Source organism: Mustela putorius, unplaced genomic scaffold (genome assembly GCF_011764305.1).
Source record: "Mustela putorius furo isolate JIRA1106 unplaced genomic scaffold, ASM1176430v1.1 tig00000487_pilon_pilon_pilon, whole genome shotgun sequence".
NCBI classification, from domain to species: Eukaryota; Metazoa; Chordata; class Mammalia; order Carnivora; family Mustelidae; genus Mustela; species Mustela putorius.
This window is the reverse complement of record NW_025421399.1, coordinates 787,883-807,796: the sequence shown is the minus strand read 5'-3', so window position 1 is coordinate 807,796 and position 19,914 is coordinate 787,883. Positions and strand designations below refer to the sequence as shown.

At 53.9% G+C, this 19,914-nt stretch overlaps 2 protein-coding genes across 2 annotated transcripts; one reads left to right on the top strand and one right to left on the bottom strand.

The window, feature by feature from the left end:
• The first annotated feature begins 77 nt into the window (after positions 1 to 77).
• Positions 78 to 8,980, top strand: NT5C3B (5'-nucleotidase, cytosolic IIIB). Its single transcript, XM_004772731.3, has 9 exons — positions 78 to 192; positions 437 to 535; positions 1,131 to 1,200; positions 1,287 to 1,333; positions 3,802 to 3,887; positions 4,456 to 4,545; positions 6,477 to 6,639; positions 7,435 to 7,635; positions 8,482 to 8,980. Exons 1-9 carry the CDS (start codon positions 181 to 183, stop codon positions 8,614 to 8,616), a joined length of 903 nt encoding a protein of 300 aa, XP_004772788.1. The 5' UTR covers positions 78 to 180; the 3' UTR covers positions 8,617 to 8,980.
• A 2,113-nt stretch (positions 8,981 to 11,093) lies between these two features.
• On the bottom strand, positions 11,094 to 19,319 carry FKBP10 (FKBP prolyl isomerase 10). The gene is made up of 10 exons (XM_004772733.3): positions 19,000 to 19,319; positions 15,840 to 15,985; positions 15,216 to 15,405; positions 14,953 to 15,098; positions 14,422 to 14,611; positions 14,097 to 14,242; positions 13,337 to 13,529; positions 12,810 to 12,952; positions 12,445 to 12,608; positions 11,094 to 12,159 (listed from the first exon to the last, which is right to left on the bottom strand). The coding sequence occupies exons 1-10, from the start codon at positions 19,242 to 19,244 to the stop codon at positions 11,974 to 11,976; spliced, it is 1,749 nt and encodes a 582-aa protein (XP_004772790.1). The 5' UTR covers positions 19,245 to 19,319; the 3' UTR covers positions 11,094 to 11,973.
• Positions 19,320 to 19,914: the final 595 nt, after the last annotated feature.

The following is a 19,914-nucleotide window of genomic DNA, read 5'->3' as shown; positions in this document are numbered from 1 at the left end:
TGCTCGACACAGAGCCGGCACTCAGGGTCTGGCCCAGCGCGGGCGCCGCCCTCTCCTGGCCCCGCCCGCCAGCGGGTCCCCCGCCCGCTGTTCCCCGGCCTCCATGCGGCGGGCGACGCCTGCGCAGTGCGGGCGCGGGGAGGTCGTTGTCCCGGCGCCGTCGTCCCGGCCGCGAGCGCCATGGCGGAGGAGGTGAGGCGGGAGGAAGCGTCCGACGTGGGGCGGGCTCCGATCCCCGGGGCGCTCCGAGGCTCCCAGCTGGCCGCCTGGGCCCCGCCGCGCCACCTCGGCCAGTAGGCGCCCGGGTCTGGCCCGGAGCCCCCCTGTGCGCCTCGCGCGCCCCGGCCCTGCCTCGCAGGGCTGCGGAGCCGGCGCCGGGCTCCCCCTGGGCCCAGCGCGGTGCCGGGGTCAGCGCTTCTCTCGGGTCTCGGGACAGGTGAGCACCCTGATGAAGGCCACGGTCCTGATGCGGCAGCCCGGGCGGGTGCAGGAGATCGTGGGCGCCCTCCGCAGAGGCGGGGGAGACCGCTTGCAGGTACGGCGGGGGCGACGTGGGGCGGCTGGGGAGGTGACCGGCCCAAGGGGCCTGCCCGCGCTGCCGCGGACGCTGCCGGCCCTGAGCCCCTACAAATGGCCAGCGGCCGGAGGGCGAACCGGTTGCTCCACCTGATTGCCCTGGGTTAGAGTCCACCTGCCGGAAAACCGACATTTCAAATTTGTCGGTCATGACCAGCGTCTGCTTCCTCTTACTAGGTAGAAGGCACCCAGCACCAGGCCTTGTTTCCACACTAGCCGGGTCAGCGGGCTCCGCAGGAAGTTGCAGATGTGATGGGTCACCTTGGGAGGGACCCAAGGCAATGAGATGGCAAGGCTAAGAGTCAGAGAGGGTCTTGATTCTTCAGTCCCCACCCTGCCAGCGACCTCCAAGAGTCTGGGCGTCCTCAGGCATAGCAGGCTGCTACTAACTAGGATTAGTTCTCCCTCCCCGCTCCCAACCCCTTCCTAACTCCTGCAGGGCTTTGCCTACTGGCTGGATACTGAGCTGGTTTGCCTTTCATAATCTTCCCCTGCCGGGGCAGGGCCACACCATAAGGCATCTGTATGGATAGCATCTCTTTTTTGCATTTTAGGTCATCTCTGATTTTGACATGACCTTGAGCAGGTTTGCATATAATGGAAAGCGATGCCCTTCTTCTTACAGTAAGTCACATACTAGCTTGCTTTTTGGGGCTTGACAAGATGGTGGCTTCTGAGTGGCAAATGAAAGGAGTTTTGTGTGTTTGCAGACATTCTGGATAACAGCAAGATCATCAGTGAGGAGTGCCAAAATGAGGTGGGTTACAGCCCCTTCTTTGTTCAGAGATGGCTGTCATGTTCTACTTGAGATAGTTCTCGGTTAGGACCAAAGATTCCAGGGTAGAGACCTTGGAAGATTAATATTTTTAAAAAATTGTTCTTATGTTCAGGTGGACCTAGTCTCATAGACTGGGGCAGTGTTTCCTTTTTGTTCAAGACATGTGACGATTGGTGGTTAGCATATGGATGTTATGCATTCTGCGAGTTATAGAGTTTACAAGAGACTTCAACATTTGCTGTTTAACCCTCCAGCAACTCCAAAGGGTGGATAGAACCACTATTATCTCCATTTAACAGATGAGAAAACAGGCTTGAAGAGGATAAGCAACTCCTTCAAGGGTCATACAGGCAAGACACAGAGAGCTTGGTTTTCCCATAGATCTAATACTGTCCCAAACTCTTTTCACTACATTATGCTGTTTCTTTAATAATATAATTGGGGTAGGGGGGCACCTGGGTGGTTCAGTGGGTTGAGCATCTGACTCTTGGTTTTGGCTCAGGGTGGTGGGATCTGGGATTAAGCCTGCTGAGCAGGGAGTTTGCTTGAGATTCTTTCCGTCTCCCTCTGACACTCCCCCTGTGTACCCCCCCACCTCTCTCTCTCTAAAATAGATAAGTCTTTTAAAAAATATATAATTTTTTTGGCAAGGTAACAAGTATCAAGAAAGACTTCTGAATTAATGTCACTATATGATAACGCCCACTTCCATGAGATGCATACAGATATTATATATAAATCATGCAGCCTTGGAGTTCATTTTACTTTGTTCCACATTCTGGCCTCTTTGCCAGAGGAGAGCCCTGCTGGCTGTACATTTCTCTGTAGTTTGCTGAGCTCTTTCTGCTGAAGAGCTGTATCATTTAGTTTCACTTCGTTATGAAATTCACTAAATTACATTTTAAGCGGTCTGTCAATCTGTCATCTTGATCAGCTTTTCCAATACTCTGTCATGATTACTTGTTATTAAGTTGGGCAGCAAATTATAGATGCACCTTATATTTCTAAAACCCATCTTTCTGGAGATGCACTTTTAGCTTAACGTAAATTCTGGCTCCAGACCTAGTCAGTTGCTTTTGGTAAGTCACTTTTAGTGGTCCCTCACATACATGTCTTACCAGCTTCCAGAAAGCTGCACCCACAAGTAAGACAACAGGTTGGGTGCCTGCTTTAGGATAACAAAATGAAGGCAAACTAAGATTCTGGGCGTTGATGAGCTCCCGAAAAAAATCATAAAGCAAAGTTTATGCATGAAGCCCTTTTTCTTTTTAAAAAAATATATTCTGTTGAATTCTCTTACACTTTTTAGAAAAATATTCTCACACTCCCCCCAAAACGCACACATTGAGAATCTCAATACATTTTAGGAGTTTTCTCCCTTTGTCAGTGTTTGCTCTTTGCCTTTAACTCTCTTTTGGACCCATGGTCAGGGACTCCACATTGATCTCATAATATTCTGAGACTGGGCATATGTTAAAGTTAAAATTCTTTTGCCCGACCAGTTCCCGTTTTTATTGGGTGCTGTTACTGACTGGCCTGTGTGACTCGTGGTCCCAGATGCGGTCTCCCCAGACATGGAAGGAGATCTTAATAAGAGAAGGTGCACACAGGAGCTGGTGAACTGATTGTCCTGATGTTGGTTCTGTGATCGTTATCCACCGACATGCTGGCTCCCAAACCCACTTCCGTGATTTTTCTACTTCCACTTTCATGATTTTTGCCATATCTGTTAGAGTGGCCAGTAATACATATTTTACTTAAAGTTGGGTCACTATTAAAAATCTGAATGTGGGGAGTCTGGGTGACTCAGTCAGTTGAGCATTTTGCCTTCGGCTCAGGTCGTGGTCCCAGGATCCTGGGATCGAGCCCCGAAGAGGGCTCCCTGCTCAGTGGGGAGCCTGCTTCTCCCTCTCCCTCTCCCTGCTGCTCCCCCTGCTTGTGCTCTCTCTGTCCCTCTCTGTCAAATAAATAAAACCTTTAAAAAAAATCTGAGTGCAATTAGAAAAGAAACAATCTTTGTGAGAGCATGAATTTGATGCGCTAGTTTTTTTTTTCTTAATATGCATTAAAAGGAATCCAAAACTACTAAAATGATAAGTGTGTATCCATGTGCCTCCTAAAGTGACTTTGCCTACCCCCTGAGAATCTGGACCCCATTTGGGGAAATATAGCTTTAATCCCTTCTTACCGGTTAAGCCCTGTCGACTGAGCTAGAGAATAACAACAAAATCTAGTAACTTCTCACCTGAGAGCAAAAGGTCTTTGTGGATTCTTAGACCTCACCCTCTGAGGGTGCAGATGTAGGGCTGACCAGCTCGGCAGGTCCGTCGCTCCCTAACACAGAGTTGCCTCTTCTAGGTGATTATTTCCTCACACTCAGCTGTGGGCCTTCGCTGGGGAAAACTTGATGTGGGCTAACGGCTTTTCTCTTCATTTGGATGTCCCAGCTCAAAGCACTCCTTCACCACTATTACCCAATTGAGATCGACCCGCACCGGACCATCAAAGAGAAGTTACCTCACATGGTGGAATGGTGAGTGACGGTGGTTTTGAACCGCTCCTGGCCCCCATGATGGATGGGTCCGGGAGAGGGGTATGTTTTTCCTGAGCTTGAATGAGGTGGCAGGCCCCCTTACCTTACTGAATTGCCCTGGTCCCCTATTAGAACCAACCGTCCAGCCCCAGAGGGGCTACTTGTGGCTGCTGCTGGAGTGGGGTTCCACTGAGAATCTTTGGTGGAGGGAGAAGCCCCTGGGTTTGGGGGACTGCACGCTGCAGGGAGATAACTTTCCTATAGGAACCAACATAGCCTATAGGGGACAGAGCCCTGGTTCTCCAGAACATGGGGTCTCACCAAGGGAGGGATTCAGGAGGGCTTGGACTTCAGCGGTTAGCCCATCCAGTTCTTGTTCCTGTGGCTGTGGTTCGGCTTCCTCAGCCTCTTCCTTTTAAGGCCAGCCGGAGTCCTTCAGGAAGTGGCTTGGTAGAAAAGGATGAGGCCTCCATTAATCTTTCCAGAGGGGACTTGGCCCTAAAAAGGGAAAGGATACTTTCCTACTTAGTGATTGGAATTTGGGCTTTTTTGGGGCGTCTGCTTCTAGGTGGACCAAAGCACACGATCTCCTTTGCCAACAGAAGATTCAGAAGGCTCAGATTGCCCAGGTGGTTAAAGAGTCCAATGCAATGCTTAGGTAAGTGGCTTGCTCTGGGAAACATTGGAAACTGGCTTGCTCCCAAAAAGAGGCTGGGAAGGACTGGAGGGGAGTTAGTTGCTAGGGGAATAAGAAGAGACAGACACCATAAGTGGCTGATGTGAAGAAGGCCTTGCTTTTCCTCTCTGAATACAGCTAAAGGATTTCTCACCTGTGAGTGCTTCCTAGGAAGCTGTCTGCTACTAGTGGAGGTAATAGGAATATGACCAAGGCTTCATCTCCTGGAACAAACAGTGTCTAGCTCATTTTCTCCAGTGGTGAAAAGACTTTGGGGTCACCATGATGCCTGGTGTTCTGGATTAAACCAGACATGGGAGTTGACTGGCCTAGGACCCTTGATCATCAGCGGCATTCCTAGTGCTACTCTCTCTGCTGCCATGTTCTTTCTTTCTTCTTTTTTTTTTTAAATTAACATATAATGTGTTATTTGTTTCAGGGATACAGGTCTGCGATTCATCAGTCTTACACAATACACAGTGCTCACCACAACACAGCCCCTCCCCAGTGTCCATCACCCAGCCACCCCATCCCCCCACCTCCCTCTCCTCCAGCAACTCTCAGTTTGTTTCCTGAGGTTAAGAGTCTCTATGGTTTGTCTCCCTCTGTGGTTTCATCTTGTTTTATTTTTTTCCTTTCTTCCCCTATGATCCTCTGCCTTGTTTCTTAAATTCCGTATATGAGTGAGATCATATGATAATTATCTTTCTCTGATAGACTTATTTCGCTTTGCATAATACCCTCTAGTTCCATACATGTCATTGCGAATGGCAAGATTTTATTCTTTTTGATGACTGAGTAGTATTCCTGGGTGTGTGTGTGTGTCTGTGTGTGTGTCTGTGTCTGTGTATCTGTGTATCTGTGTGTATACACAAGCCCCGCCTTGGGCTTCCAGCTCGGAGGGGAATCTGCTGCTCCTTCTCCCTCTGTCCCTTCCTCCGCTCATGCGCATGCTCTCTCTCTCAAATAAATAAAATCTTTAAAAAATAAAATAATAAAATGTTTCTAAAAAGAAAAATTTAGAGGCACCTGTGTGGCTCAGTCAGTTAAGCGTCTGACTCTTGATTTCGACTCAGGTCATGATCTCAGGATCCTGGGATGGAGCCCCATGTCGGGCTATGTGCTCAGTGGGGAGCCTGCTTAAGACTCTTTCTCCCTCTCCCTTCCCTCCACACTCTCTCTTAAATAAATATATATATTTTTAAGATTTTATTTATTTGACAGACAGAGATCACAAGTAGGCAGAGGGGCAGACAGAAAAGAGGAAGCACACTCCCCGCTGAGCAGAGAGCCCAACGCGGGGCTCGATCCCAGAACCCTAGGATCATGACCTGAGCCGAAGGCAGAGGCTTTAACCCACTGAGCCACCCAGGTGCCCCAAATAAATAATTTTTTAAAGATAGTATTAAAAATACTTTTCTTTCCCAAGATTTTATTTATTTGGTGGACAGAGAGAGATCATAAGTAAGCAGAGAGACAGGCAGTGGGGCGGGAAGCAGGCTCCCCACTGAGCAGAGAGCCCAGTGTGGGGCCCGATCTCAGGACCCTGATATCATGACCTGAGCCAAAGGCAGAGGCTTAACCCATTGAGCCACCCAGGCACCAGAATAAAAATACTTGAAAAAAAATCTTTTATTTATTCATTTGAGAGAGACAGACAGGGCACAAACGGGGAAGGGCAGCGGGAGAGGGAGAAGCAGACTCCCCACCGAGCTGGGAGCCTGACGTGGGGCTCGATTTCAGGACCTGGAGATCATGACCCGAGCAGAAGGCAGACACTCAACCATCTGAGCCACACAGGCGCCCCAAATAAATCTTTGAAAATGAAAAATTTAAAAATACATCACCAAAGTAGGAAGTAAAGACGAGGAGCAGAGGCAGTGCCATTGCAGAGTCCATGTGTCTCTTTTCAGGGAGGGATACAAGACGTTCTTCAACACCCTCTACCAGAACAACATTCCCCTTTTCATCTTCTCCGCGGGCATTGGTGACATCCTGGAGGAGATTATCCGGCAGATGAAGGTGTTCCACCCCAACATCCACATCGTGTCTAACTACATGGACTTTGACGAAGACGTGAGCCTGACCTCCTTTAGGCTGGGAGGGTGGAGGGGTGGGAACCGCCAGCACCCCTCCCCGGCAGCAGCTGAACCCCTGAACCCTGACTTGGGGAGGAAAGGGAGGGAACTCTTGCTGGCTGTATGCCCTCAGGCCTTTACTTGTTTCTTCATGCACACTAAAGACACTTACCTCTGAAGGACTCGCCCTTTGGTGTTTGACAGCTCACGGGGTACCTAATTTAGGGTTCAGCCAGGCCCCATGTCAGTGTCCCAGGCCATCCTGGGTACTCCAGGGCTTAGACTTTGACTTGTTTTCCTGGAGCCAGACCGAGGCTCTGACTTCTTCCCCTCATACCAACTGCTGGGCCGCTGCTCCATTCACCTGGGGCGAGGCTGCGCCCACCATCAAGGGCAAACACACATGTGGCCTGAACAGTGCCCGTGTCACGGCTTCCCGCTCCCACCAGAGTGGCTGATCGGTCATGTCTAAGGGTCCTTGTGAGTTTTTAAATCAGGGGTTACACACTTTTTGTTGTAAAAGGCCTGTTAGTACCTACTTTAGATTTTGTGGGATGATGGGCTCTGATCTGTCACAACTACTCAACTCTGCTGTGGCCAAAAAAAAAAAAAAAAAAATGTGGCCACAGTGCTTGCTTCTGGCTACAGGACCTAGTTGGCAGGCCCTGAGTTTGGACTACAAGGATGTTCTGGCATTTCTCTGGCTGTCGGGATTCTCTTTCCTCTGTGACAGAGACCGCGGAGAACGGGCTCTAGAGGGTCCCTGCAGCCCTTCTGTCTCTCGCTTGCTTAGGGTTTCCTCCAGGGATTTAAGGGCCAGCTCATACACACATACAACAAGAACAGCTCCGTTTGTGAGAACTCCGGCTACTTCCAGCAGCTTCAGGGCAAAACCAACATCCTCCTGCTGGGAGACTCCATGGGGGACCTCACGATGGCTGATGGGGTGCCAGGTGTGGAGAACATTCTCAAGATTGGCTTCTTAAATGACAAGGTAGGTGTGGGACCAGGGCTTCCCAGCTCAGTGGCATGCTTCTGTTTCGATGCCTGTTAAATGCCTGGCGAACACCTCTATGTGCCAGTCAAGGTCAAGTCGTAGATGCACTGAGGTGTGGCACGAACTATATTCTCATGGGAAAACAGCGATGACAGCTGTCGGGCACATGGCACGACAGCGGAGTTCAGAGACACTATTGGGTGCTCACCACGTACCCGGCATATTGACCCACTTAGTCCTTACGGCAGCCTTCTGAGATAGTGACTCTTATGCCTCGTTTTACAAATGGGGAAACTGAGTCAAGGAGGTTCATCTACCGGTGGTAGATAGTGTAGGAAGTGGGGGGGTGATTACAATCCTAAATCATAGCTTTAAGGCATGACTGAGGTGGGAGATGTCAGTATTCAGGAGGTGGGTTTATAAGTCAGAGAAGGAAAACACAAGAACAGACCAGGGGCCAACCAGAGGCGGGGGGGATCACCATCAGCATGAAGGGGCTCAGTATGGTGTCGTTAGACCACCAGTTCGCGCATCCCCCTTCCACAGCCAGCCAGCATGTGCCGAAGACCTCTAGAATGCTTGACCCATGTGAAAATTCAGTCCAGATGGATTAGAAATCACATCTGGTTTTTAAATTTTAATCCCAGTCCTGTCCTTCTGTCACTGACCCGAGGGTTAATCGTGGCGCCCTGTGCCCGTTGCCGTCCAGAGGGCAGGTCTCTGTCCCGGAGCTGTTCTTGGGGAGCTGCAGCTCGAATGCCCTCCGCCCCTTGCCCCGGGTGCCTGAGAGGCAGAGGCAGAAGGCAGGGCGTTCTGGGGACTCTCTGTCCCTCCCCCGGGCAGGTGGAAGAGCGGCGGGAGCGCTACATGGACTCCTACGACATTGTGTTGGAGAAGGACGAGACGCTGGATGTGGTCAACGGGCTGCTGCAGCACATCCTGCACCGCGGGGACTGGAGAGAGACACAGGGCTCCTGAGAGCCAGCAGGCGGCTGGGGGTGCCGGCACCACGGGCTGGGGAGCCTCACCGGGAGGTCGCCCTGTGGGAGCGCTGCTCGCTGCATGTCCCTGTGCACGTGGAGTCCAGGATGCAGCTGCTGAGCCTGGGCCTCTCCTCCTCCTCCCCCAGTGTCCTCTGTGGTGTTCTCGGGGGTGGGGCTGGTGGGGGGCCCCTGCCGGGGGGCAGGGGTCAGCCAGGTGAAAGCGGGACCCACAGGGTGTTAGTGCCCTAGGGACCATCTAATCCAGGGGTTCTTTCTCCCCTAATTTTTTAAACACAGGAAGATGTTCTTCAAAGAAATCTAATGTGTGAAACAGATCAAAATAAAAAAAGGAGAAAACAGTTGTTCTGATTGCGGGGGGGGGGTGCAGGGCTGGCTGGCTTAGTTGGTGGGGCGTGTGACTCTTGATCTCAGGGTTATGGGTTTGGGCCCTACATGGGGTGTACAGACTACTTAGAAAATAAAATCTTAAAAAAAATAAAACCGGGACGCCTGGGTGACTCAGTTGGTTGAGCAGCTGCCTTCAGCTCAGGTCATGATCCTGGAGTCCTGGGATTGAGTCCCGCATCAGGCTCCTTGCTCCGCAGGGAGCCTGCTTCTCCCTCTGACTCTGCCTGCCACTCTGTCTGCCTGTGCTCACTCTCGCTCTCTGACAAATAAATAAATAAAATCTTTAAAAAAAAATAAAATAAAACCAAACACCAAGTTCACTCACGAGACCCTCTGACCCCAGACCCTCCCCTAAATGTGTCTGGGGACCAAGGTGAATAGGCAGGTCTGGAAGGTGTGTTTCCAAACCCTGACCTGGGATGGTTTCACATGATGCTGAGGTGTCTGTTAAACGTGGAGTTGAAGGGGTCCGTCGGGCCTGGCCAGCCTGGTGTGCAGAGCTCCTTGATGGATCTCCAAACGGATCCGTTTGGAGATTTTCTCTTGTGCCCTGGGCTCCTGCCCTGTCTTCTCTTCCTTATGTGGGCCCAGGGCCATGGAGATGGGTGCCTTCGGGGTGGGGAGGGTCCTGCAGTGGGACCTGAAGGGAGAAGCTGGTCCTCGACACAGCGGAAGTGACTTCTGCTCTGTCGTCTCGCATCACTGGCTGCCCTTTGAGTTCCTTTCCTCCCCTGTTGGCTTGGATGGTCAAGAACTAGCTGAATTCTCTCTAGGGCACCTTTTGAAGGTGTAAAGCAGCCAGTTCCACTGGCGTTTTGCAGCGTGCCCTCTGAAAAACGCACTGTTCCTCCCGCAGAGGGTGCCTGGCTGTGGGACACGGTTCCCTGCAGCTCTGTAGGGGAAGGAAGGCAGTGCCTCCCTCACGACAGCCCTGAAAGCGGGTGTCGCTTCCATCTACAGGTGGCTTGGAAAAGACCAGAAACTTACTCCAACTCCATAGCTAGGAGCTAGTGCCAGGATTTCAAGTGATTCTGACCGAAGCCGTAGCGTTTCTTGGGCTTCACGCATTCACACCCGCGCGTGGGCTCCGGTTCCAAGCTTGCCTGTTGGCTTCTGGGGAGCTTGTGGCTACCATTGGAGGCCCATCGGCAGCCACAGTCAGACCCTGAGGTGCCCTTGGGATGCTTTGGGGCCAGGAGTATCTGTGATTGGCCGTGGGGAAAAGCCATGTCTCAGGATCCTGAGCAAGAAGTGGGTGCTCGTAGGGGACAGGTCAGTTCAGGGAGCCCAGGACCATCAGTCTGTCACCCAAGCCTCCCCTGCTCTCCTGTCCCCTCCTGGTTTAGGTCATCTTTGTTCTAGCTGGGGGGGAGAGGGGAAGGTGGCTGGCCTGCTGGCTGGAGCAGCTCTTCCCTGAAGACCCTGGAGATGGAGGCCCTGTTACCTTTGCTTCAGATGGGGGAGGATCAGGACGGAGGTGATGGCTGGCAGCCAGGAGCAGGGAGAGGTGGGGCTCCCTGAGCATTGGAACAAATCTACATGTGAGAGATGAATCCGACCTGAGCCGCTTAATTTAATTCTTGAGTTTCTTGGGTCATGTTTGAGGTCAGGGACCTCATCTTTCCATTCAGTTGGGACAGTCGGGAGACCGGGATCATCTCTCCACCCCTCCCCCAGGAGGTCCCTGTATGAATGCCCACTCCCCACCCTCCCTCCTGCAGTTAGGGGGTTCCTCTCCATGGAGAGGGCCCTGATGAGGCCAAAGGAGGCAGGAGGCAGAGATCCAGGATCTCGAGTGTCTACTTTGTGCCCCTTTCTTCCCCAGTCTTTGGGTCCAAAGGCTTCCCTGCATAGAAAGAGCACATCCTGGGGCGCCTGGGTGGCTCAGTGAGTTAAAGCCCCTGCCTTCGGCTCAGGTCCTGGGATCGAACCCCACATCGGGCTCTCTGCTCTGCGGGGAGCCTGCTTCCTCCTCTCTGCCTGCCTTTCTGCCTACCTGGGATCTCTGTCTATCAAATAAATAAATAAAATATTAAAAAAAAAAAAAAAGCACATCCTGAGGCCTTTGGTTTAGTCTTTTATTTGGTGCAAAGGAGAAAGGGATCCGACACCAATTTAGTGTTTTGAATATGCAGAGCTCCGCCTACCCCCCTCTCACCCCAAGTGAGCCCTTCTTCCAAGTTTATCTCAGCCCTGAACCAAGGATGTCGTAGCCATCCAAGCAGTTATCCTCGCCCCCCCCACCCCTTCATATTCTTCCCCTTCTCTGTCCCTTAGAGAAAGCAGCCGCCTTTAGGGGTGAAAGGCAATGACAAGCCCAGCCCTGAATGCTGCACCCCAAGGTCACTCCAGCCCCTACTGGCCTGGAGGAGGGTGGACAGCGGAGGTGTGGGGACGCAGGGGACAGGTGGGGCGCTGCCCTCCCTAGATGCCAGCCAGAGTTGAGAGAGAGAGGCTGAGAATCTGATCAGTCCTGGTTCATGTTCCTGGGGAGCTGCCATGACACAGGAATAGGGGCCGGAGGGGGGTGGCTGGGGGTGGCAAGGAAAAGTATGGAAAAAAGGGAAATTTGGGGGAAATGAAAGAATGACAAGCTCAGCCTTGTTCAGTGTCCGGTGACGTGGAGGGGAGGTATGGGTGACACGCCAGTAATGGCCCTGTTCAACCCTCAGGCTCGGCCAATGGCCAGCTTGGCTTTGTGACTCCAAAACTTGTGAGGGAGGGGTTTGGGGTCAGAAGAGAAAAACTGAGTAGAGGTCTGTGCTGTGGGTTTTACTCTGGGACTGGTGGGAAGACCAGAGTTGTCTCCTCTGACCACGTTTTAGATGTTTCTAGACATCATGCCAGCACAGGGGAGGGGGACTCTTACGAGGTCAGCCCCACTGCCCACTGAACTCCCAGAAGTGGGCCTTTGCATCTGGGCCCGGGCCCAGGCCCCCGCCCTTCAGAGCTCCTCGTGGACCCGCTCTTGGTCTTCGTCTGACTTCAGTTTGAGCTCCTCCACAGTGATCTTGCCATCCTGGTTGCGGTCCTGGTTCTGGAACATGTCTGCTATGGTTTTCTCCGGGTCCTGCCCAGGCATGAGACGTCCTTTGCCCTCACTGACTTGAGCCTTGATGAAGGTGGAGAACTGGGAGCCCAGAGAGCCAAGAGGAGAAGGGAGTGAGGGTCTCACCTGAGCAGCCGTGGGTGGCCTGGGGAAGGGCCCCAGGAGCCAGATGGCAGTGGGGGGGATGGGCTGCATGAGGAAGAGGCAGGGACAAGGGAGCTCAAGCACAGGGACCCGGCACAGGGGCAGAAACAGGTGCAGATGGGATGGCAGACGGACTGCATTGCTCGATGCCACCTACATGGTGGCTCGTGCTGGGGTGACAGCGGGGGATTGGTTCTTAGAAGGACTGAACTTCTCACCCACCTCCTCTGGGGGGACCTCGCCATCCTTATTGAGGTCCAGGCCTTCGAACAGGTTGACAGGAGGGTCCTCGTGCCACACAAACAGGTAGCCTGTGGGCAGCCCCTCCTCCCGGGATACCAGCTCCACCTCGAACAGCAGCACCGCACTGCCGGGGACACCCCGGGCTGGAGGCGGGGAAGGGAGAAGAGGAGAAGGAAGGCGTCGCCATCAGGCCCGGGGCTGGGCCCGACTTGCAGTCTTGCCCTGGGAGCTCCCCAGCCCAGAGGCCTCAGTTTCCCTGTGCCAGGCACATGGGATGTTTGCAGAACCCCTGGGAGGGATTCCTGCACCCCCCCGCCAGCCCCCAAGGACAGTCAGCCCCTCACCTCCGCTCTCTCCATGTGCCAGGTGCGGGGGCACCACGAGCTGCCGCCTCTCTCCCACACACATGCCCTGCAGGCCCGTGTCCAGGCCCTCAATCACCTTGTTGGCCCCCAGAGTAGCCTCCTGGGGGTCACCGTAGTCGTGGCTGGGGGGAGAGCAGATTCCTGGGTCAGTGCCCATCCTTGTCCCCGGCCAGCTGTTATCCCATCGTCCCACCCCACCCCCGGCCCCCCCCAGTTCAGAGGGAGAATGCCCTCCTCACGGAGCCACTGCCCCTAAAGCGTGGCCTGGAGGGCTCATCGCCCCTGGCTTTGGTTTCCGCTCCACAAATGGAGCCAGCGGCTCCCCTAGACGGCTGGCTTCCCCCTCCCTGAGCCCACAAGGCAGGAACCTCAGCTCCTCAAGCTCCCCCACCACACTCGCTCGCTGGACGGGAACTTAGGGAAGAAGTACCCTTGCGGGTGATCAGGAGGACTCCCAGCACCTGGGCCCACCCACCTGCCCAGCCCTGGCCCCGCCCCGGACCCACGAGGAGAAGAGCTTGGTGCCATCCAGAAGGGAGCAGTTGTAGTGGTAGCGAACAAAGTCCCCAGGCTTGGCCGTCTCATTGCAGGTCTCCGGGGGCGGGGACAGAATCTTGATTTCTACAGGATCCGCAGGGTTGTGGAAGTCAATGATGTGGACATCGAAGATCAGCACAGCAGAGCCAGGGATCTTGTCTCCTGGAGCCAAAACGGGGAGTGGATAGGCTTGGAATCCAGAAGGGGCTGCTCGGGCCTCCACAGAGGCCCCTAGACCTACCCAATCCTGTGTTTTCAAGCCAGGATGGGAAGGAGTATTTGTCCCCAGGGTCGATTCTTCTAATACCCTCTTGTGGAGGGTGAGGGGCAGGGAAGGAAGGGCCACGCCAGTTAGAAAGCCCTTTATACACAAGCTCTTGCAATCTCCCAGTAACTTACCCTGCTGGTCAGTGTGATTAGTCCCATTCTACTGGTGAGGACACAGAGGCTTCCAGCAAAGCTGGGGCACAAGTCCACGTCTCTTTGCTTCCTAGGACTACGCTGTTTCTGTTCTTCCATAACCACCCCGCCTCCCCAAACTCAGGAGTCTGCTGCCCTTCTCCAGGATGGAAGGGAGAAGTGGGGGGGGGGGTGTTGCCCCTGGAGGAAAGGACCGAGTCTGTGTGGCAGGAGGTGGGCGGGTGAGAGAGGGGCAGAGCAGTGGCTGGGATGTCAGGGAACAGACTGCAGAGGAATAGGCGGTGACTGGGAGCACAGGGGCATGCCTACCAGTTCCGTTCTCCCCGTAAGCCAGGTGGGGGGGGATGGTGATCCTCCGGCGCTCCCCTATGCAGGCGCCCTGCAGCCCCTGGTCCATCCCGGGGATGATGTAACCCTGCCCCACATAGGTGTTGTAGGTGTGGTTGCGGGAGTAGCTGTAAGGTGGGGAGGGTCAGCAAGGGAGTCAGAAGTGCACCCTGACCCCCTCTTCTCCGCAGCTCGGAGCAACCCCTAGCTGCTGTTGGGGTTGTGGGGGCCCCGTCCTCAGATCCTGCTTCAGCTTCCTCCTCCCTCCTCCCCACCCCCACCTTCCCTCTTCAGGGGTCCCCGGGACCTGGAATCAAAGGGGGTGCCGTCCATCAGGGACCCGTTGTAGTGGTAACGCATGAAGTCTCCAGCTACCGCTCTCCGGACGCAGCCAGGAGGTAGCTCCAGCGTCTCCAGCTGGACAGTGTCCTTAGGGTTGTGGACGTCAATCAAGAGCACGTGGAAGACCAGGGAGGCCTGCGGGGGGATCACAGTCCCTGGGGAAGGGATAGGCTTGAACCATACAAGTGGAGAGCAAACCACAGCTCCTTCTCCATTCAGGAAAGCCTATGTGAGCACCTTGCAAAAAGATGCTAATTCTATTCTCCAGAGACCCTTCCCAAGTGAGGCGTGAGCTGGATCTTCCCAAGACCATCACCAGCCCATATCGAATGCGTGTGAATCAGAATAAAGCACCCTTTTTTAGTGAGATCATCACCAAGATAGATTTCATCTCTATGGGCCTCCTTGGCTGAGTGTCCTTGTGCAGTACACAACCTGAACAACTGTATGTGGCAGCCCTCTTCTGGGGAATCCCCAAGTCCCTGTCTGTCCTCACCATAGCCTTTCTCGCCATAGGCCAGGAATGGAGGGATGATGATCTTCCTTCTCTCTCCAGGACACATGCCCAGCAGCCCCTGATCCATGCCCTTGATCAGCCAGCCAGAGCCAACGTAGGTGTCATAAGTGCCGTCCCTACTGTAGCTGCAGAGAATGAGGTAGAGGTGATGCTGCAGGAGACGGGAGAGGCAGGCTGGGCCCCGGACACCTTCCCCATCATACTCTATTCCCTAGGGCCCCAGGACTCCCTCCAGCCCTTACCTGGTGTCAAAGGCGGTGCCGTCCAGCAGGGTGCCATTGTAGTGGTAGCGGACAAAGTCGCTGTCCTGGACAGTGCGGGGGCAGTGGGTTGGGTGCAGCAAGGTGCTCACCTGCACAGTGTCTGCCTTGTTCCACACATCCAGCAGGACCACATCGAAGTAGAGGGTGGCATCAGGGGGAATGAGCCCCGCTGTGGGAGTCCAACAACCACAGCTAGTATTTGGGGCAGCCTCCAGGAACCCTCCAAACGCCACAGCCCCTGGGGCCCCAGGACTCCCTCTAGCCTTAGCTGGTGGCAAAGGCGGAGCCACAGTTGCACCAGCTCCAGCAAGGTGGGTTGAATAGACATTGAAAGTCCCGCTTGCCCACGCCTCCCACCCTGGCTCCCCTTCTCCCCAGTCAAGCTTCGATTCTACCCAGGGCCCTGTCATTTCCTGTTCTCCCACTCCAGGGGCAGGAGACAGAAACTCTGGTCTCAGACCTGCCACGACTCCCACTGCCTGTGCAGTGTGACCTTGGGCGAGTCACGCTCCCACTCTGAGCTTCAGTTTTTTTGGTTTTGGGTTCCAGAATGCTGCCTCCTGCTCTCCTTCATCCCCATGCCTGGGCCCCAACCCTTCTCACCCACACCAATGCTGCCATAGCCCAGGTGGGGGGGCACAATGAGACGTCGTCGCTCGTTGACACACATGCCCATGAGGCCCCGGTCCATGCCGGTGATGAGGCGCCCCACGCCCACCACGATGGCCACCAAGGTGCTTCGGTCATAGCTGGAGGAGGGAGGAAACAGCTGGGGTATGGCGGCCTCTGCGCAGGGGCACACATACACTTCAGTCCCCCTCCCATTCCACAGGTCCTGTCTTCTTTCGGAGCCTCCCTCCCCAGTTACACAGGGAAGCCCCTGAGGGAGGCTGGTGGCTTTTATGTGCCTAGGACGGGGGATGAGGGTGGATGGGGGAGGTGGGGGGGTGGGGGCGGGGTATCTGTGCAGCAGAGGGAGGGCTAAGTGTGGCACCAAGGGGAGGAGGCCCATTGAGCATTTACAACCAACCAGATGAAATCCTTGGCCTTTTCCTTTCCTTTCCTTTCCTTTATTTCATTCTTTCCCCTGTGAACTGGACGTTAGGGTTTTCATTTTTCTCATGATGAAGTTTGAGAGGAGAGGCTAACTGACTTGCCCAAGGTCCCTTGGTCTAGTGAACTCCGTGTTCGTGCTGCCACACCATCAATTTTCCAAGGAAAGGAGGAGGCAGCAGAGCTCACGGAGGGTAGGGATTGGTTTCCAGTTTGGGAAAGGCTTGTTTTATTTATTTATTTATTTATTTTTAAAATATTTTATTTATTTATTTGACAGAGAGAGAGAGATCACAAGTAGGCAGAGAGGCAGGCAGAGAGAGAGAGGGAGAAGCAGGCTCCTCGCTGAGCACAGAGCCTGATGCGAGGCTTGATCCCAGGACCCTGAGATCATGACCTGAGCCGAAAGCAGAGGCTTAACCCACTGAGCCACCCAGGCGCCCCGGAAAGGCCTGTTTTAAAATTGCTGTGGCCTTTATTTGTTTTTCTCTTACTTTTATTTATTAATTGTTTTATTGAAGAATGATTGACATACAATATGATTATTAGTTTCAGTTTTACAACATAGTGATTCGACATTTAATTGACATACATTACAAGAAGAGCAGAATGATAGATCCAGTCAGCATCTGTCACCAGTTAAGGGAGGGTGGGAGATTTTTTTCTTTATTTACTTATTCATTTATTTTTAAGATTCCACCTGTTTATTTAACAGAGAGGGAGCACAAGGCGGGAGTGGCAGGCTGAGGGAGAGGGAGAAGCAGGCTCCCCACTACGCTTGATCCCAGGACCCTGGGCTCATGACTTGAGCTGAAGGCAAACAATTCCCCTGAGATTTTTATTTTATTTTAAGATTTTATTTATTAATTTGATAGAGAGAGAGAGAGAGAGATCACAAGTAGGCAGAGAGGAAGGCAGAGAGAGAGAGAGAGAGAGGAAGGGAAGCAGGCTCCCTGCTGAGCAGAGAGCCTGATGTGGGGCTTGATCCCAGGACCCTGGGATCATGACCTGAGCTGAAGGCAGAGGCTTAACCCACTGAGCCACCCAGGCACCCCAAGATTTTTATTTAAAATTTTTTTTAAAGTCACTTCATTTTTTTAAAGTTTATTTAATTTTTTTAGTAATCTCTAACTCCAACAAGGCGTTCGAACTCAAGACCTCAAGATCAAGAGTTGCACACTCTTCCATCTGAGCCAACCAGGTGCCCCAAGAGATTTTTATTTTGATCCAAGGGGTTAAGAACCAGGGGTTAGGAAAGTTTTCCAAGCTCAGCACTGCACAAACTGGGACCAGCCAGGCTCCCAGAGTCCCATCATGGAAGTCATGGCCTGCTCCCCGCCCCTCCCCTACTTGGGCTGTGCTCTTGGCCACAGGCCATACCTCATTCTGCCCACTGAGCTGAGTCCTTCACAGTGCTGCTGTGAGGCCCAAGCCTGCACAAAATTTCTTCCAGTTAAAAACTATCAGAGCACCCAGTCCTCCCCAGAGTCAAGATTAACGTGCCCTCAACTGGCTTTCAGATCGGTAGGCACTGAGCAAAGTTCATGTTCATTCATCATCTTACTTGAGCCCTGTTACCAGTCTTAGGAAGGGAGGACTTAATTTTCCAGATTGTTTTTAACCTCCATTTTTCAGATAAGGAACATGAAGCTTCAAGTGGAGAAATTCCTTGTCCATGGTCACAGGCTGGACAGGAATCTGGGGTCTTGGACTCTGGAGTTCATGTTCTTACTCTGTATACTGCCTGCCTTCCAAAGCCAAGGCCACTAATTTCCCGTGGGCTGAGTTGCGTGTTTTGGGAAGGGGTCTAAGTGGGATTGACTTCTTGGGATATGCTGTGTGACTGGGACCCGAGGTTTAACCCAGCCTGGCGTGCAGTCCTGCCCTGTCTCCCCCAACAAAAGTGGCTTGCCAGAGCCGATCAAAGGCCCAATCAGACCAGAAGCCCATCTCTCACATGCCAAGGCTGGCAAGATGGGCGGCAGCCCAGGCCTGGTAGAGCTAAGATGGAGGAAGGTAGGGGTGAAGAGAGACCCGAAAGAGGGGTAAGAGAACCCTCCAAGGACCCCAGGAGGTCAATGGCAGGCCATGTGACACGTAGACAGTTGGGGTCCCTACACAGAGCTATGCCCTACACTCCTGGATCCATCGTGCTGTCTTACTCTAATGTTCCCTGGCTCTACAGGGCTAACTGCTCAAACTGACCACCACCTCCAGAGAGGTTCTACTGCTTCTTTTCCGGTTACAAAGGCGCTAGACCCTGGGGCTGGAACCAGAAGAGATTCAGGCTGGGTAGAAAGGGCAGGGGTCCCAGGCTGAGACCCCTGGAGAATTCACAAGCAGCCTGGGGCCAAGCCCTTCCCCCCACCACTGGGGACCAGAACCTCCTCCCTGCCAGGCCTTTAATAAAGCACCGGTGAGTAAACAGAACAGTTCGCCTAGATCACCAAACACTTGGGGGGGGGGGATGGGGAGCTTGTTCTAAAAGAAACTGGGGTCCTTTGAGAGGCGAGGGCTTGAAATCCAGGGCAAGGATGTCTTTGGGAAGATGGAGGTCTGGGAGTCCCCATCCCCAGGGTGCTGTGTTAGGGGTTAGAAGACTATGGAGTAGGTGATGTGGACACAGCCTAAGGGGCTATAAGGGATCCCCAGAATTAAGAGAGCCTGGCCCTAAGGGGGGTGGCGAGTCTGGGGGCACCCAACCCATTACCTCGAGTCAAACTTCTTGCCATCCTCGAAAGTGCCGTTGTAGTGGTAGCGCACAAAATCCCCCATCTGCACTTCCCGGGGACAGGTCCTGGGAATGTGGTACCTCTCGATGACTACATCTTCCAGAGGGCCCCCGGCCGGGCTAGCACGGCCCAGCCCCCTCCCCACGGCCTGCACCAGCAGCAGCAGCAACTGCAGCAGGGGGAGCCGGGGGAAGGTGTGGCTGGGGGACACCGCGGGGAACATGGTGCCTGGAGCTGGGACGTCCGGCAGTGAGGACGAGCGAGGGAGTCGCCGCCGCTAAACTCCTTCCCCCGCTCCTCCCGGAGCAGGCTCCCCCCCTTCCTGTCCTCAGTCCCCACCCCCGCCCTGGCTGGTACACGTGGAATGGGGGGCAGGGGAGACTGAGCTGGCGGGCCGGGGGGCGGGAAACCGAGGGTGGAATAGGAGGAGGGGGCAAGAATGAGTGCTGGAGTCACAAGAATGCACCACAAAGAACTCCAGCTTCCCTCCTCCCGCTGTCCCTGGGCTTAGCGTCCAGGGGCCCGGCCAGGGAGGGAGGTTCGGGAAAGCGGAGAAGTCGGAGCTTACTAGCTTACTCCCATTTAAAAAAAAAAAAAGAAAGAAAGAAAGAAAGAAGGAAAGAAAGAAAAAAAAAGTTCTGCGTCTTTTTTTCCGGAGCCCCCGGGTCCTAAGGCCGGGCTGAAGGATCCCTTCCTTCTTTCGCTGGTACCCCCCAAATCTCTCCAGGTGGCTGGTGGGGCTCCAGAACCTCGTGGGGCTCCAGAGCCTTGGTATTGCCCCCGCCCACGACCCCCACTGCCCCCAGGGATGGCCTCTCCGGGGACCAGCGGCCCCGGGTCGCTGAAGCTGGGCGTCCAAGACTCCCCGCGCGGGGATGGAGATGGGTGGGCGG

Bases quoted from the DNA above. Each gene is read 5' to 3' on its own strand.
- NT5C3B (XM_004772731.3), top strand. The intron at 1,201-1,286 runs GTAAGTCACATA...GTGTGTTTGCAG, and splicing joins GCGATGCCCTTCTTCTTACA to ACATTCTGGATAACAGCAAG. The intron at 7,636-8,481 runs GTAGGTGTGGGA...TCCCCCGGGCAG, and splicing joins TTGGCTTCTTAAATGACAAG to GTGGAAGAGCGGCGGGAGCG.
- FKBP10 (XM_004772733.3), bottom strand. From the start codon at position 19,244: ATGTTCCCCGCGGTGTCCCCCAGCCACACCTTCCCCCGGCTCCCCCTG. The intron at 15,986-18,999 runs GTAATGGGTTGG...TCCCTCCTCCAG, and splicing joins GGCAAGAAGTTTGACTCGAG to CTATGACCGAAGCACCTTGG. The intron at 15,406-15,839 runs GTGAGAAGGGTT...GGACTCCCACAG, and splicing joins CTATGGCAGCATTGGTGTGG to CGGGGCTCATTCCCCCTGAT.